The sequence below is a fragment of the Rhinopithecus roxellana genome, chromosome 9 (assembly GCF_007565055.1).
Source record: "Rhinopithecus roxellana isolate Shanxi Qingling chromosome 9, ASM756505v1, whole genome shotgun sequence".
Lineage (NCBI taxonomy): Eukaryota > Metazoa > Chordata > Mammalia > Primates > Cercopithecidae > Rhinopithecus > Rhinopithecus roxellana.
This window is the reverse complement of record NC_044557.1, coordinates 63,283,018-63,302,603: the sequence shown is the minus strand read 5'-3', so window position 1 is coordinate 63,302,603 and position 19,586 is coordinate 63,283,018. Positions and strand designations below refer to the sequence as shown.

The 19,586-nt window shown below is 36.2% G+C and overlaps 1 protein-coding gene across 13 annotated transcripts in view; it reads right to left on the bottom strand.

Annotated features, from left to right (window-relative positions):
• Window positions 1-19,586, bottom strand: part of VPS13B (vacuolar protein sorting 13 homolog B) — a 904,863-nt gene that overhangs the window by 497,479 nt on the left and 387,798 nt on the right. For 12 of the 13 annotated variants that reach the window (XR_004059219.1, XR_004059220.1, XR_004059221.1 and 9 more), the window contains exon 21: window positions 16,702-16,849. Coding sequence is in view for 10 of the 13 variants with exons in the window: in XM_010385612.2 (XP_010383914.1) it covers window positions 16,702-16,849 (148 nt within the window). In the remaining 3 variants the exon portion in view is untranslated. The remainder of the gene's footprint in view (window positions 1-16,701; window positions 16,850-19,586) is intronic. The other variant, XM_030937295.1, reaches the window with a different exon arrangement.

Sequence of the window (19,586 nt, the reverse complement as noted above, 5' to 3'; positions counted from 1 at the left end):
AGGGAATTGTCTGGATCTATCCTGTAAGCTCCAGACTATTTATCCAACTGCCTACTGAACATCTCCATTTGGATGGTTAATAGGAATTTCAAATTTAACATAGCCCAAGGAAATCTCTTGAGTCTCCTTCTCAAAAGTCCCTATACTCTTCACCTTTTAGTCTTCCAAGTTTCAATAAATAGCAAATCCACCTTTCTGGCTGCAGAAACAAAGAAACAAAACCATGACCCTTCTCTGTTACACCATACATCCTGAAAATTACTATAATCTGATTGGCTCTATCTCAAAATAGATCCTGAATTTGACCTTGCATCCTCTAGGATGCCTACCTGGCAAAGTTACCATGATTACAGGTATACACTATGGCCAAGAGCCATACAGCACCTGGCTTATCTCCTTCTATGCTTTTCTCCCTACAGTCTATTCTCAGTACAGCATCAAGATTATGGTAAAATAGTCAGAAAAGGTTATATCATACCTCTACTCAAAACTCATCACCTTTCTCTCAATCCCCCATTTCCTCATTTCTTTAGAAGATCACAAAAAGATTTTTAAAATTTCAGCAGCACAGCAGGAATAAAGTCAAACAGATGCTGACTTGTGAGTCTTATTACATTGTATTCTTATATTCTGTTGATGTGGCCTGGAAAACACTTGAAAATGAGATAAAGGTAAATGCTGGCCTCTTCCAAAACTTATGAGCTATGGAAAAGTTGCTTAGTTCAATTCAATAAGTATAATTGAGTGCCTACTTGTGCTAGGTCATGGAGAAACAAAGAGACTGGGGTCACACCTCTGAAGGGCTCTCATTATAAAGAGAGAAACAGATGGATAACAAAAAATGTTACCATAATGTAGAAAGTACAATAATTGTAGAAGCATTGATGGCCTCTCACTTTATTCTAAACCACATATGCATGACTATGAAAAAGACAATATTATCATTCATGATCCTAAAAATGATTTGGGAATCTCTCAAAAGAAATAAACATAAATTTACATATACCTTTTTTAAAGGGTAAGAAAGAAAGTCAATTTTTAGTTTCAGAAATAACCTAAATCTGTACTTTCTTCTTTGTTTTCTTGGCTACCAATTTGTTGAAAATCTTCATCACTATAAAGATTTACTCACAGTTCTGAAAAGGATCTTCCTCCTTTAGTTCCATCCTACAAACAATTCTCAGCTGTAGGATACTAAAGAATGAATCTCAGGAAGAAAGTCAAAGTTCTCTATCTGGCTTTCAAAGCTCTGTATAAGCTGGTCTTGACTCTCTGAATCTCTGTTCGACTTTATTTTCCACTATTTCAACTAAAGATTCTTTACTCCAATCAGTGTCTTCTCTCTGCTGTTCCCATCCAAATGAAAGCACCTTCTTGATTGTTACACCTATCTAAGACCTATCTTAAGGTCTTATCAATGAAAACTTTTCTATAGCAATGATTCCTTCCACTCAGTTTTCCTCAGTTCTCTAAAGTCTACTAAGCAGTACATTACTTTTCTTTCTCCAGCTAGAACCTAAAGTTCATCATAACAGAAGCCATGTCATACATTACTTGCAATTTCCCAACCCACTTAGCACAGAGTGGAGAACACTGACTAGAGGTAAAATTTTATCTTAATATCCCCTCTTGTACTTGGACTATTCTTATAATCATTCAACATTTTAAAATATATCTAAATTTCTGATGTAGTAGGAATACCCTGGAAGATTATGCAAACCATGTGAAATTGTGTCATGAGCTGCTAACTCCTTCTGAATATCTGATAAATATCTGTGAGGAACCAGAACAGATAAGAAAAGTTATAGGACATCAACTTAAATCGATTAAAGAACAGGGGTTTAAAAGATTAAGGAATGAGAGTTTTACATCTCTAAAAATAACGAGAAAGAAAAAGTTTAATTCATTCGTGCAACAACTATTTAATACATATTTGCTCAATACCAGAAATGGCTGTTAGACTCTGGGAATACAAAAATGAAGAAGTCATATATGGCCGTTGAGATATATTCTAGAGAAGGAGAGAATTTTAAAAACAAACAAACAAACAAAAAAAACAAGAACAGGATACATGATAAGTGTTCTAAGGACAGAAAGGGGTGTTAAAGAATCCTGGGTGACTGGCACATACTTCTTTTATGGAATACAGAGGTTTCTTTATTGATAATCTAAACTAAGACCTGCAGTATGAAAAGTATATAGCGGCCAGGCATGGTGGCTCACGCCTGTAATCCACGCACTTTGGGAGGCTCAGTTGAGTGGATTACAAGGTCAGGAGTTCGATACCAGCCTGGCCAATATGGCAAAACCCCGTCTCTACTAAAAATACAAAAATTAGCGTGGTGGGTGCCTGTAGTCCCAGCTACTCGGGAGGCTGAGGCAGGAGAATCACTTGAACCGGCGAGGCGGCAGGTTGCAATGAGACAAGATCATGCCATGACACTCCAGCCCAGGTGACAGAGCAAGAGTCCGTCAGGGGACGGGAGGGGAAGGGAGGGGAGGGGAGGGGAGGGGAAAGAATGAAGTATACAAGAAAATGAAACAGGATCCATATAAGGAAAAATGACAAAGATGCCACAGGAGAACCTGATGGAGGCTAGATAAGATCCAACTGTGTGGAACATGGTAAGAAGTCTGAGTTATATCTTAAGTGCAATAGGAAGCAACTACTGCGATTAATCAGGGAGAGACATGATCTAATTTAGGTTTTTAATAAGATGACTCTTGCTGCCATGTGGACAATGAATTGAGGTAACTGAGATCAGAGGATAAGATAATACCAAATGCCACCAGGAAGGCTAGTTAGCATATCCTTACATTACTCTGTACAAAAAAATGATGTGGCTCCATTTGTTATGGCATACGAACAGACAAAAAGATTCAAGATACAACTTGGAAGCGGAATGGACAGGAAAGGGAGACACTAAGGATGAATCCTAGGTCTCAGCCTTGAGCATCATGGTGAATGAGGTACATAGTTGTATAAATTTAGGAAGGCAGATGAAACAAGACGTGTTAGGCTTGAGCATCCCGTAAAATACCTAAGCAGAGATGTGTAGGCAGTTGGATATGAGGCACCTTTAAAAAAGAGAAAAAAAAATAAGACTGGTATAACAAAGCAGGTCAGTTAGACAGCCTAAAAAAGAAGGCAGATCATCAGTGTGAAATAAATTTCATTATGTAGGCATCTGTACTGATATACTGAGGTTTAAGCCAACTTGCAGATGATTAAGATCCAAAGGAAAAAAGAAAGAATAAAATTTTACCACAAGGCTAGAAACTGTTAGTCAAAATACGCTTCGCCATGCTTGAAGTCTACAGCTTTTCCTTTAAAATTCAAACATCAAAAATGTGATCTTCAGCTTCTGAATTGTGTTTTATCATATTAAAGAACTTTCACGTATCTTACTTTACTTGAGGTATTGCTGGGTATACTTATCATCATTTTATAAATGAAAAAAAACCATGCGATGTTAGCTTAACATGGGGTAGGGTAAGATAAAAACTTAGGTGTTTTGGTCCCTAAGCTACTGGTTTATCTACTATACCTTCCTAATTCTTGATTTACATTTTATACTCATCATTATTTTTGGCAAGTGTATTTGGCAATATAAATTTAAATATCTTGAAGAGAAAGTGACCTTTACATAGTACTATTTTTAAAATTTCTAAAAGTTAAATAATGTTCAAAGCTTTAAGAAACTTGCCACAGAATTGCAATAATGCATGAGACTTTTCATCAAAATAAAAACTACATTCAATAGTATCACTCTTGAAAGCCCCTTGGGAAATAATGGCTTTTGGATTTTGCAAGTCAGCGTGACATGGCATGCAAAATTGCATCTCATGCTGAGCCAACCAGGAAAATATATGTCATCACTATGTGACATTCAAAATTTCATCTGGAAACTATAATCTTGTTCTGACTGCTAAGAGGGGGTGAAAAGACTGTTAAAAAAATTTTGGTTGAATTTTTGCTGAATTCTTGCCAGTTTGTATAAAAACTAGAATAACTTACACTTATTTCCAAAGAACTCTATATTTGAAAAACATTCACATATTAACACTGCAATATGTTCTCAAAGAACTTTAAAATTAAGTGACATTATAGTTCAAATCACATATTATGATAATCCAAATTAATGGCTCTTTGGGAAAAAATTTTTATAATGAAACCGATGAAGTTTAAAAATGAATAAATTGTGCTAAACAAAACTGCATTGTTCAAAATTGCACACAACAAAAAAATATTGTAATTCTTTTCCTTCAGTTGAATAAACTCTATGTTTAAAAAAATTAAAACGAAGCCTGTTGTAAAGTCTGCAATCTGTCTTATGCATCTCATGTCTTTTCCTTCCAGATTTTTCTCCCTGTTCCCTAGTTCATGTGGCTAATACCTTCATAATCAATTTACCAACTTCCTATCAAAACAGTAATGTGTTTTAAACCTGCTGTGACTAATTGCAAAATAAAAAATTAGTATGTACAAACTGGAATAGCTGGAGTTATCCTCATGAGCCATGTTTCTGCTATTCTTGCATTTTTTCTGGCATTATATATCATGCCCCAGAACACAGGTGTGAAAACATGATCCAACCTGGGCTGCCGCTGGGCCAATTATTGTACCTAACCTTCCTGATCATAGTGACTGTCCAAGATGTTGGCACATGATTTAAGACAGTCAAGCAAAACCCTCTTCGATTACATTTTTTTATTTTTTTTATTTTTTTATTTTTGGAGACAGAGTCTTGCTCTGTCACCCAGGGTGGAGTACAATGACGCAATCTCAGCTCGCTACAACCTCTGCCTCCCAGGTTTGAGCGATTCTCCCACCTCAGCCTCCTGATTAGCTGAGACTACAGGCATGTGCCACTACACCTGGCTAATTTTTGTATGTTTAGTAGAGACGGGGTTTCACCATGTTGGCCAGGCTGATCTTGAACTCCTGGCCTCAGGTGATCTGCCCGCCTTGACCTCCCAAAGTGCTTCAATTACATTTTCAATAGGCATTGGATAAGACCTGTTTCTCTGTGATCATAGGGAATTAAGTATGTGAGTTCAGAGGTACCCCAGCCATGCACAAAACTATGTCAAGAAATTTATGTTCAGTAAGAGAAAGTTAAACCAACACGAAAAGATGGCGTGCTGATAACGTGGAATCTCTGGTTCTAAGTCATTCCAAAGAAAAGATCCATCTTTGCCTTTACCATTTTGGTTACGGGATTCAATAAATAGTCTGCTACAACCGGTTTTTAAACTGAAAATCATTTGACTATAGTTTCTGTCTCTCACAATTGAAGAGTCCTTTCTAATTTAGGAATGTTTATTTGCTAGTAAAGAAATCACCTATCAATTTGGGGAAAACCAGGCAGGTTAGTAGTTGTATGTGCCCTGCCCTAGCAACATCATTACATAGCCTGCATAGGTCCCAAAATGCTTTAAGCATATCATGAGACTTGTTTCCCTCCTTTCTCAGGCTTACTTCTTCAAGAGCTGTTCAACTTCATTGGCTTCCTAACTCACCTGACTTTCAGTACCTCTATTAGCATATTCACTGGTCATTATCCCACTGATTCTCTGCCTAAGCCAGCAGATTTGGAGATGCTATTGATTTTTTTTTTAACTCCTTGATCAGAAGGAGTAAAGATTTCTTTCACTATCTCAGCCAATACCTTTCTTAGTTTAAATTGGCTCCTTGGGAACTGCAGGACAGTGCTCTGGTGGCCTTGGACTACCCAGTTCTCTTCCTTTTTTCACTTGTAGTTAAGAATAATTGTACAACGCAACATCTTAAGATAGGAAGGGACTGACCAAAACAGCTCAAGTTCTGTTCCAGTCCCGACTAGAAACAGTACACTGTAATGCTTTAGCCAGCAAGTCATATCACCATGGAATATAAAACCCAAAGAGAGATGTCTTCCAGGGACCCTCAGATGTAGTGCGGCATGCACAGATGAGACACCATTTAACCTGAGCAGCTTTCCGGAGTCTGGGGGAACCAAATCACACTGAATCCTAGGCTTCTATTGTCCCTTGATACCTATCTGTGAGTACAGTCATAAATCTGCTTAATGTAACTCACTGCATATGAGTGTGTTCTGTCTCACTGGACAAGTTGGTAACCACTGCACAGTGAATCTACTCCACAGGATAATCATATCTGAACCTTACATGAGAGGCTTTCTCTAGGTAATGCTAAACTTTCAGATAATAACATTCCAACACGAGAGTGTTCTCCAAAAAATGTGGTGCACAAAGCTACAAGAACACCCATAGGGTGTTCCTGGCCTAAGTCCAGGAGTTTGAGACTAGCCTGGCCAACATGAGAATATCTACTTATATTTACTTTCATCTAAAAATGAGAAACACATATAGTTACTTATTTATTTATTCAGTTATTTATTTATTTAGAGCTGGAGTCTCGCTCTGTAGCCCAGGCTGGAGTGCAATAGCATGATACCGGCTCACTGCAACCTCCACCTCCTGGGTTCAAGCAATTCTCCTGCCTCAGCCTCCCGAGTAGCTGAGACTGCAGGCATGTGTCACCACACCGAGCTAATTTTTGTGTTTTTAGTAGAGATGGGCCATGTTGGCCAGGCTGGTCTCAAACTTCTGACCTCAAGTGATCCGCCCACCTTGGCCTCCCAAAGTGCTGGGATTACAGGTGTGAGCCACTGTGCCCGGCCATAGTTTATTAATATTTAATACAGTAGACTATCATTGGAGTCCTTCCTCATGTCAGAAGGCCACAGATAACACTATGTTAAGTACACAAAGGAACAGGAACACTCAACAACAAGAAAGAATTGCCAAGGATCCTTCAATCCTTCACTTGTTTTCAGTTAATTGTGGCATATTACAATTTACCATGCATAGTTAATCAGGTTTTAGAATTTTATTACTTATTTTAACAATTAATACTCATAATCTGTATACACACTTTAAAAATATTCCTGTAAAACACACTCAAAAATATGGATTAAAAACAAAACTAATTTATTTGAATAAAAAAGGCAATATCCCATTAAATTGAAATAACTCATTATATGAGGAAGATGAAAATTTACTAGCCTTATGTCAGCAAACCTTTGCAAAATAGATGGGACTGAAAAATAAGTATCTTGAGTACAGTCAATGATGACCTTTTCATCTCTTCAATCTCTTCAATATGATGTATCTCAGTGAGGCAGCTTTCCAGTTATGTCAGCCATTAAAACCAACAATTGGAATACACTTAATTAAAAATTAAACTTACAAGTTGCTATCATAACAAAGTATTAAACAAATATTTAAAAAGTAATACCATGCAGGCTGGGTGCAATGGCTCACACCTGTAATACCAGCACTTTGGGAGGCCGAGACGGACGGATCACTTGAAGTCAGGAGTTCGAGACCAGTCTGGCCAACATGGTGAAACCTTGTCTCTACTAAAAAACACAAAGACTAGCTGGGTGTGGTGGTGGGCGCCTGTAATCCCAGCTACTTGGGAGGCTGAGGCAGGAGGATTGTTTGAACCCAGAAGGCGGAGGTTGCAGTGAGCTGAGATTAAGCACTGCACTCCAGCCTGGGTGACAGAGCGAGACTCTGCCTCAAAAACAAAAAGTAATACCATGCAATATTACACCCACTGAAACATTACTGATGTATTAAAATTCTATCTGAATAGTGTAATTTAAATATTAAAATTAAAATAATCTTACATGCTTTATTACATTAAATAGTGATACATATATTTAACGTATAAATCAATAACTACTATGGATGCTTGCTCAAAAAATTACTGATAGGAGTGCACTAAGAAAAACAATTGAAGACTACAATTTTAAGGTTAACTATTTTTAAATAGTTTATATTTTCTGTATTTGTTCTAATTTATTCCTTCTCAGTATTCAGTAATGCTTTTAAAGAAACGTTAGTCTGCCTCGGCTGTGCTGAAGGAAACCAAGAAACCATGTTTTGGGGTGGAGGTGGGGGTTCTTATTTCCCTCCCTCTTTTCGTTGTTTTGTTCCAGGTTTGGGCCAGCATATTCAAAAGGGAAGGGAGTGAGGTAGTGCTAACAGTAATGGAAGTCAAATAACTCCAATAGGGTATGGAAGTACAAGTAATTTTTCAACATTAATTTACCTTCCAAAGCTTTCTCTTCTGAGAAAATTTAATGAAGTCTATGCTCTAACTTCAAAGTAAAAATAGAAAGCAAAACTTGAACACATTAGAAGAAACCATACACAAATAAATCTGCTTTATAATCATAGAGAAATAAAAAGTGAGCCAAAGAGGTAAGGACCAAGAATTTAAAAAAAATTAAATATGGAATAATTGCTAGTCTCTCAAGAAAAGGACCCAACAAGATAGGACATTATATGTATATTAAATAAAGTACAGTGCATTTAAAAATAAAAATAAATAAACCCAGTCTGCTTAACAAACTGAACACTTTGTTGGAATTAATCATCAAATACCAATGATAAAATACTCTGCAGGGCACACATGGAGACATACTAAATAAAGTGTAATTACATCTCCTTACGAGCTAATGATTCATTTCAGGAGTTTTCACATGAACACTAGCAATGCGAGAAATTCAAATATGTGGTAAATGTCAACTTAGTAATACATTTGATAGATATGGCTATAAAAGATTGCCATCAGATGACTGAGGGATGCTTCATGTTTATGAAAGTGACAGCTATCATCAGAGACACTTCATATTTATCACCTTCATAAACTACTACCTTCATAAAACATGAAATATTCAAAAAATCAAAGAGTTAAGGAGATGAAGTATATGGCTACAATCATCTACAGTATGGGTAACATATCAAATAATCATCCAGCATCTGCTGAAGTCCTTTAGAAAATTAATCTTAGAAATATTGTCTAATTATAAATTATGCTGATTGCCTAGAATAGTGCAGAAACAACTTATAAAATAATTTGAACTTTGTGGATCATTTTAAGCTCTGCAGACTGCTAATACTTTTTCCCTTAAATTTAGATTTAGAAATAAAAATAATTTTTCTTACAATGTACAAAACAACTCAGTAAACATATATTTTCATTAAATTCTCTGATGACTTTCTGAATTACATTTTCAAGTTATTTTACTTTACATGTACTTCATTAGATATACTTTATTTTATTTTCAATGTTTTTCTGTTCTAAAATAGTAAAATTTTTTAAGATCATCTTTTATCCCTGATAAAATCAATTTTATATTATACAATAATGTCTACCTTCATGCTTTAATATTTTCAAATGACATTTGTAAAGAAAAAATAAAATTTTAGGGCCCTCTAACCACCTGAATGAACCCCTCTTCTCAGCCAGGGCATTCCAAAGTTAACTGAAAAACTGGTTCCCTGTATGAGAAAAATAGGAGGCTTGTCTTGAGAAAATTATACACTTTTTGATCTCTTAGATTCTCTAAAAGTGCAAAAAAAAAAAAAAAAAAAAAAAAAAAAAAAAAAAAAAAAAAAAAAAAAACTTGTCCCACATAAGTACTTGTTTGTGGAAAGAAAAATAACTAAATTAATCTATAATGATACATAGTCTTATCTTCTTATCTCTGTCCTAAAGAAGAAATGATTTTTCCTGAATGGTTAAGTCTCACATTTGTGCAGGGTTTTAGAGCTTGCTTACCTGTGATCTCACTGTATAAATTATCCTTAGTCTTTGTGGTATCTCCAATTTTGTCTCCTTGTCTCTTTACATCTCTATTGCTACATATATACCCCAAGTGACTATATAGTCAAATTTCTTGAATGACTGGTGTACATAGGTTGTCCCTCCTTCAATTCACATCCGTTCCTTAACAACTAAAAGTCCTCTGGCCAACAGACTAACAGCCTATTTGTCAGCCCCATTGTTCTTGATGACTCTACAGCATATCATGCACATCCACCTTCTTCTTGAAACTCTTTGGAATTGTGTCTCACATATACATGTAGCTTTGTTGCCTACTTCTCATAGAGTGATGCTTCTGAACTCTCTCCATTGGCTCCTTCTCCTTACTCTTCAATTAAAAAGTTCCTTTGAATGTAATTTGGCACTCTCTTCTCATCCTGCTCTGCAGGGTCTCCTGAGAAATCTCAACCACTCTGTGCTTTCCACGATGATCCATATGTTGATGACTCCCAAGTCTGTATCTCTTACTGTGAAATATCTAAGCAACACTAAAAACATTTTTTTAACCAGCTTTGTCTTGTGATATGCATACTAAAAGGAAAATATTTTTATTCTCTATTTTTTTCCAAAATTCAGCTTTTGATTTTCCATTTTAAGTTACTATGGTAGAAGCAGCTAAATAATCTCTACTATCCACTCTCCTTTTCTTTGTTAGAACACACAAGTTGTAGCCAGGTACATGGCCTTAAAGAATACATAATGGCAGCAAAAGCCAAAATTGACAAATGGGATCTCATTAAACTAAAGAGCTTCTGCACAGCAAAAGAAACTACCATCAGAGTGAACAGGCAACCTACAGAATGGGAGAAAATTTTTGCAATCTACTCAGCTGACAAAGGGCTAATATCCAGAATCTACAAAGAACTCAAATTTACAAGAAAAAAACAAACAACCCCATCAAAAAGTGGGCAAAGGATATGAACAGACATTTCTCAAAAGAAGACATCCATACAGCCAACAGACACATGAAAAAATGCTCATCATCACTCGCCATCAGAGAAATGCAAATCAAAACCACAATGAGATACCATCTCACACCAGTTAGAATGGCAATCATTAAAAAGTCAGGAAACAACAGGTGCTGGAGAGGATGTGGAGAAATAGGAACACTTTTACACTGTTGGTGGGATTGTAAACTAGTTCAACCATTATGGAAAACAGTATGGCGATTCCTCAAGGATCTAGAACTAGATGTACCATATGACCCAGCCATCCCACTACTGGGTATATACCCAAAGGATTATAAATCATGCTGCTATAAAGACACATGCACACGTATGTTTATTGCGGCACTATTCACAATAGCAAAGACTTGGAATCAACCCAAATGTCCATCTGTGACAGACTGGATTAAGAAAATGTGGCACATATACACCATGGAATACTATGCAGCCATAAAAAAGGATGAGTTTGTGTCCTTTGTAGGGACATGGATGCAGCTGGAAACCATCATTCTTAGCAAACTATCACAAGAACAGAAAACCAAACACCGCATGTTCTCACTCATAGGTGGGAACTGAACAATGAGATTACTTGGACTCGGGAAGGGGAACATCACACACCGGGGCCTATCATGGGGAGGGGAGAAGGGGGAGGGATAGCATTGGGAGTTATACCTGATGTAAATGACGAATTGATGGGTGCTGACGAGTTGATGGGTGCAGCACACCAACATGGCTCAAGTATACATATGTAACAAACCTGCACGTTATGCACACGTACCCTAGAACTTAAATAATAAAAAAAAAAAAAAGAAAAACAGATATAAAGAAAAACAAATAATCCTATCCTACTAATTAATAAGTGCTATTAATATTTTGATCTACTTTCAGACATTTTTCTATGTCAATAAATAGATATTTACTGTAAAAAAAAAAAAGAATACATACTACATTTGCAAGACCTCTTATGCAGCTAGATAGGACCATGTAACTAGCTTCTAGCCAAGAGTATATAAACAAAATGGGGTGTGCAACTTCTGGGTAGTGCTTAATGACGTAGAAAATACCTTTTTCTTTCACTGTACTCATTTCTGCTCACTGAAATGCAGACTTGATTAACTGCTGAAGCCACCATCATGAACCATGAGGCAAGCCTGGCAATGAAGGTCACTCAAAGTAGAATAAAAAGCTTCCTGATATGGAAAGATCATAATAGCTTTAGGGTGCCTGCTTAAACTTTCTAATGAGAGACAAAATTGGATCTTGTTTAAAGCACCGTTATTTAGAGTAGTCTGATATTTTCAGCCAAACTTAAGCCTAAACAAGATAACTGTATTATTAAACTTTGGCATAAATTTAAAATATTACATCTTGAAATGAGGTCAGCAAAAAAATGTAATTAGAAATATTCTACTCAGGCCAGGCGCAGTGGCTCATGCCTGTAATCCCAGCACTTTGGAAGGCCGAGGCAGGCAGATCACGAGGTCAAGAGATCGAGACCATCCTGGCCAACATGGTGAAACCCCATCTCTACTAAAAATACAATAATTAGCTGGGCGTGGTGGCACGTGCCTATAGCCCCAGCTACTCAAGAGGCTGAGGCAGGAGAATCGTTTGAACCCGGGAGGTGGAGGTTGCAGTGAGCCGAGATCACTCCACTGCATTCCAGCCTGGGCGACAGAGCAAGACTCCGTCTCAAAAAATAAATAAAATAAATAAAGAAGAAATATTCTACTCAATAACCAAAGATCATACTCCAAAGACAGGTTCTTTAAAAACAAATAACAATAATCTAAAGCCTTTTATTATCTGTAATATAAACAACATACTTTTTAAGATTTCAAGATTTTTCATATTTACTTCTCTTAAAGACCTAGGCATAAGAGATAGATTTTCCATATGCCTGATAAAAATTGAAACATCTGAAGGATCATATATATTTTTTTATTTTGGTAGAAGCCTCAGCATTCTGGAATATATTTAAGGATATATCAAGGCCAAAAAATATATACCAACAGTAGTGTTTCACTTTTGAGTCTCATCCAGGAACTTAACTGTGCACCAGTGAGTAGCACCCAAATAAAGAAAGGTGGAACTATCAATGCCATTATGAAACACGATCATAAAGGTGTTTCCCAGTAGTATCCATCTTGGTAACTCTGATGCAAAATCTTTCACTATCTTAGTGCTACGGGACAGGGCTGCAAATTTAGAGTAATTCCTTAGCAAAAAAAGTAAAAACGGCACTGAATTTGGCTGGCTATATATTAGGTATTAGAGATGAAATAGTAGATGACAACATTTGCATAGAACTGATTTGCAGGACTGCCTATGCCATGAAAGAAAGAAAGAAGGAAATATTCAGAGTGAAAGAAGGAAATAATCACAAAGTGCCTATACTCTGGCAATTTCAATTTTTAAAAAGTCTCATTAAATATCTTTTTAACCTTGGATAAGTTTCTTGACCTCTTTGTGACTTAATAGTCTTACCTATAAAATGAAAGGGTTACAGTATATCATTTATTCCTATAGATATAGATATAGATACATAGATAATTCCAAGTCATTTATCCACAGATATCCATATGGCTCACTTCCTCGCCTGTTTCAAGTATCTGGTCAAATGTGAACTCTCAATGAGCCCTACCCTCACAACCATAATTAATTATCATCCCATGGTTCAATAAGGCTCTGTACATTTATTTTCCTTTATTCTCTTTGTGCTTCATTTTGGCATGTTTCCATCACTATGTCTTCAAGTTAATTAATCTCTTTTTCTTGCAATATCTACTACTCTACATCTAATTCCACTAAATTTTTATTTCAGATATTTTGTTTTTCATCTCTAGAATTGAGTTTGGTTCTTTTATATATTTTCCATTTCTCTCCTCAATGTATCCAACTTCTTGTAACTATCTGAACATAGTTATGATACCTGTTTTAACATATAGGTATTTAATATACCTGCTAATTCTATCATCTGTGTCATTTCTCAGCCTATTTCTATTGGCTAGTTTCTCTCCTGTTGGTAGTTCTCACTCCTTTGCACCTCTAGTAATTTTTTTATTGAATGTTTGGCACTGTTATATTTAAGTTGCTGTATGTCGCCACCTTACTGTATTCCTTTTAATGATGTTGGGCTACAACAGTATTGTATTCCTTTTAATAGTAACAGTTACTTGCTATTTTGTTTCCTTCAGAGGCTGATTTACAAGTTTGTTTAAGGTGAGTCTAGGGTAGTCTTTATAAATAGTTTAGCCCCATAGCTAAGGCCTAGCCCTTCTGGTTTCTACTGAATGTCCTAAATAACCAATGAGAATTGTATACTATGGACAGTAGGAACTTCAATGCCTTCTGCCCTGTGTAAGGGTGGGAATCATTAAGATCACAGCTCCAAGGTTATTCTTTGCCAAACCCTGTGAGGTCTCATCGCCCCAGGGGCTCTTTTTCTGCATAACTTTCTCCATCTCTGGAATTTTATTCCATAATTTCTAGTCATTTCTGCCTCCCCAAACTTCAGTTCCTGTCTCTACATACTCAGAAAGACCACTGAGCTCAGTTTAAGATGTCCTATTCTACTCTGTATTCTGAAACGTGCCTTGAGGCAGAAAGCTAGGGAAATCCTAGGGCTCACCTTTGTTTCCTTTCTATGAGGAATCACACTCCTGCACTGCCTGTTGTCCAATGTCCAGAAACTGAGGAATTTTCCCCATATATTTTATCCTGTTTGTTAGTTGTTTACAGCAGGAATATATATCTAAACCCTGTTAGTCTATCATGGCCAGAAGCTAAAGTTCTATACTTTGAATTTATAGCATTATCTACCAAATCTACAACATCACGTCTTCATTTATTATTATCTTAGCAATAGTCAAGGTATCTTAAATTTAAAAGGCTTCTATTATTTTAACTCTGTACTTATTACGTTGACATGAGAAGTAATATATAAACATGTAAGATAAAATGGGTTATATCTTTTAAGTATGATTTATGGAGTATTCTGCTTCTTAAGTTTTCATCTCCATTCCAGAAATTTTCATCAATAATTCCAAATTAAGGTTTATAACATTTCAAAACCTAGGGTAAACAAATGTCATAGCTTTTAGGGGTTTCGTTGTTTTGAAGAATATACAGATTCTCTGGAAGATTATTTAGAATTTTGTGAAAATCGATTATCTTCATGTGGAGCAGCAAGTTTTTCTTCTGGCTTAGTCCACCCTATGTGATTATATCATTGAAATAGTGGCATTCTGTTGTTAACACATCCCCAGCCATCAAGCACATGTCCCCCTGCAGCCAGCCACTTAACACTGGCTGAATTTGGAAGAGGAAAAGGTCTGCTTCTAACTGAACAATTAAAAAGCAAAATCAAACCCAGTGCAGTATCAGCAGGTCTTGGTATTCATGTGTCAAAATCACCATATAACTTGTTGGGGATGAACTTAAAATCAACATTGAACCATAGGTTGTGATGATATAAATTTAAAAAATAATTTTAATAAGAACTCAGAAATAAAATTAACATTTCTCCACTGTAACATGTAGTTAAAAAATTGTGTATTTTACAACAATATGATTATACCTAATGCTACTGATTTATACCTAATGCTACTGAAAATGGCTAAGATAGTTAAAAAACAAACAAAAACCAACAACCAAAAAAGGTAGGCAGATGTGCAAAAGACTATGAATACCTTAACAAACTCATTACAATCTATGATGCAATATAAATAATAATTAAAACAGTGATTGATAACTACATTTAAATGTATGTACATACTCTAAGAAATCATAAAATATATTTTTAATCTAAAAAAGAAGACTGTATCCTTTAATTAAAAATAAAACAAAGTGTTAAAACATAATTCTAAGTAAAGAAAATGTTTAGCAAAGAGTATTATCAAGAAAAGAGAGAGTACCACTGCCAAGTTTACCAGAGAATTAAAAATAGTGGGTACCCAAAGGGGAAGAAATAGAATTCATAAACAATAAATGTTATACTCAACTCAAGGCCTTTTACCTTTGGTGACTGTGAGCAGTCACAAGCATTAGTTGGATGCTTATTAATTTTTATGCAAGCTTGAGTGAGAATATACATTTGGTGAAATAATAATGTCCTTATCTATAAGAAAAATACCTATAGGATACCTGATGGTTCTAAAGATGGGGGAACACCAAAGACATAAAATGCAATTTATGTCTTTGGTGTTCCCCTTAATTCTAAAGAAAAGAACCATAGTTCATATTAAAAATTTAAAATAAAAAACAATGTGTTGTTTATGTTTTCATATTTTATAAATAATGATGAGAAATTATGTTTTTAGCGTTTGTTATTTATTTTCCCTCATTACAAATTAATTTCTTATAAAAACATAAAGTATAATAAAGAAGGTAAAATAATTATCAGATCAACTGGTATCATTTATGAATTGATATGTGATTGGTATGAGTTTACATATAAACTTTTCCATGCATATACAGATGCATTTCAAAATCTGTGATCATATACTTTATATTTGCATAGAAGATCTAGCAGAGAATATGAGAGAAAGGGGAAGAAAGATGATTAAGGTGTACTGTGGTTTTCAAGAATTCACTTGAAGGAATATACTATTGAGATGCAATTCTCCATGGGTCTCTTAAGTAGAGGCAGTGATTGTCTTTGTTCCCTACTTTGTTTTTAAGGATATTTGTATAGCGAACAGCCTCATAAGACAGAAATATGATCCTGCTTCTGAGCAAAGGGCAAGTGTGCTTACACCCTCGCAAAGGAGACACAGCGCCTCCCTCTGCAGAAAAGGGCAGGCATGCTTTCTATCCATTATAAAAGGTTCAGGTTCCCTAAATTCAGAATTCCTGGCCCCCTTCATGCCACCTTATGGAAACTGGGCTCAGGGCACTAACACAAGAAAATGCTAGTACTGTGATTATTGCTGATGTTGTGGATAATAAAGTTCTTTGTCTCCAGCCGAGGAGTCTCTTGTCTTTGGCCAGCATCAATGAAATTGTGGATGCTGACTTGCTAGCTTAGAAGTGGAGTAAAATCATAGTCCCTTTACAGTACTTGACACATACCTGTTACCGTTTTTGTTTTTATAGGGCTGCTGGCATATTCAGAGGCCTGATATGATTGCTGCTTTGCCAAGGGTGCACTTCCAATAGACACCTCATCCTCTTTCCTTCTACAAACTGGCATAACAAGAGGAATAGCTACCACAGGCTGCTGGAAAGAGTCAAAATGAAAAACTTTTTAGTTTTTAGTTTTTAACTATTTCTTAAGCAGTAAAGGTTAAACATGGCAATACTGAGGACAGTCCTTCACAAGTTGGGGCTGAGACTTCATTATTTTAAATTAATCAATCTCTCCCTCCTTCATCTGTCCCCGCACCCTGCCTTTTCTCTCTCTCTCTCACACACACACAGACACACACGCACACACACACACAGAGCAATGCTTACCCATTTAAATTTTAAATTAAAATTCTGAGTGAAAACCAAAGAGCCTGTAAGTACCCAGAAAATTTAAGTTTTAGTAGGAAGTATTAAAATAATATAGAAAGAGCAAGATAAAATTTAAATTCACTTTGAAAATTATGTTCTCAAAAAAATGGAAAAGTACCCTTATAAAGTTATCCTTATAAAATAGCATTTTCAGAAACATACTTTTACAGACTGATTGTATACATGTTAATATGGATACTCCAACTTTTTTGAAGAATACTGAAAATCTCTATATTTTGTCTGACAAAAGATATCCATAGCATATTCAGAAAGCACAGAAAAATATCTACTTAGAGAAAGCTGGAAAATATTATGATCCTCTGTTGAATGCATGCGGGCTGAGCTGGACAGTAAAGCAGCTGTTTCATCTTTATTCACTGAAATGAAGTCTGATGTTACTGCTGATGATGCCCAATACAATTCTGTCACATTATTGGCAAAAAAAAAAAAAAGGCACTTTTAAGTTTGCCATAGGATCAAAGATCAATGTTGAAGTGGGTGGAAAACAATCATTAAATGCTGGGTTTTAGCCACAGTTTGAGAAGGAAATTGTAGCTTGGGAAACAACAGATGATAACTGTAACACAGTTGTATCAGATGGTAAATCTGGTGGTGGTTGGTCAGGCTGCAGTGTAGTCTAAGGTTATCTTCAATACCACAACCAAAGTTTTATAGATCCAACCTTAAGCCTCACCCAACTTAAAATACTCAATATAATTTACATTATGAAAAAGTATTTCAATGAAAACTTGTTTATTATATAACTATGTAATAAAATAAATCATGTTCTGAAACATGGAAAAGGGCATATTATTTTACAAGTTGCTAGTCACACTGAGTAAAAAAAAAAGGAAAAGAAATTAGAGGCCAGGCGCGGTGGCCTACGCCTGTAATCCCAGCACTTGGGAGGCCAAGGCGGGTGGATCATGAGGTCAGGAGATCGAGACCATCCTGATCAACATGGTGAAATCCCATCTCTACTAAAAATACAAAAAATTAGCCGGGCGTGGTGGCAGGCGCCTGTAGTACCAGCTACTCGGGAGGCTGAGGCAGGAGAATGGCGTGAACCCGGGAGGCAGAGCTTGCAGTGAGCCGAGACCATGCCACTGCACTACAGCCTGGGCAACAAGAGTGAGACTCCGTCTCAAAAAAAAAAAAAAAAAATTGAAAATGAGAAAAGGAAAAGATTAAATAAATTATCGGAAGCATCATAACATAGAGTACCTACTTTTATATTTGGTATTTAGTCAAACTGATAATACACAAATCTAAATTGGAAATCATTTTTAAGATCTAGATGAGAAATGCTCCACATATTGTTAAGTCTTGATGCATTTAAATTTCCATATCTAAAAAATAAGAGGGGGTGGAGATGGTTACTGGAAAACTTCTTTATACTTTAATATTTAGTGACTCCATAATCCCTTGAATTTCTGCCCATTTATATTCCTGGAATACAATCCAAACTCTAAAAAGTTATAACCAAGTTCAGGATTAAAATTAATATACAGCTGGCCCTTGAATAAGTTTGAACCACATAAGTTCACTTACATGTGGATTTTTTTCCACCTCTGCCACTTCTGGGACAAGACGAACCCCTCCTCTTCCTCCTCCTCAGCCTACTATTCAACATGAAGACCTTCAGGAATGATCTACTTTCGTCCTATATAGTATTTTGTCTTCCTTATGGTTTTCTTTTTTTGTTGTTGTTGTTTTTGTTTTTGTTTTTTTGAAACGGAGTCTCGCTCTGTCACCCAGGCTGGACTGCTGTGGCCGGATCTCAGCTCACTGCAAGCTCCGCCTCCCGGGTTCACGCCATTCTCCTGCCTCAGCCTCGCGAGTAGCTGGGACTACAGGCGCCGGCACCTCGCCTGGCTAGTTTTTTGTAGTTTTTAGTAGAGACGGGGTTTCACCATGTTAGCCAGGATGATCTCGATCTCCTGATCTCGTGATCCGCCCGTCTCGGCCTCCCAAGGTGCTGGGATTACAGGCTTGAGCCACCGCGCCCGGCCATGGTTTTCTTAATAACATTTTCTTTTCTCTAGTTTACTTTATTGTAAGAGTACCACATATAACGCATATAATATATAAAATATATGTTAATTAACTATTTATGTTATCGTTAAGGCCTCTGATCAACAGTAGGCTATTAGTTAAGTTTGGGGGAACTCAAAGGTATACATGAGTTTTTGACCAAGCAGGGAGTTGGTGTCCCCTAGCCCTCATGTTGTTTGTTTCTAGGGTCAACTATAGAATAAGTAACTAGAGAAAATTTATGCGCTATACAGTGTAAATTCAAGCACAGTAGCCGAAAGATGCAACTAATGAAAGCACAAAGTTAAAAATCCATGTAAAATTTTATAGATCCAGTTCATGGTACTGGCAATACTAAACAACAAACAAAAATACCTTCGGGTAGCTAAAACTCTGGGTGTATTTTTTCTTTCTTTTTGAGACAG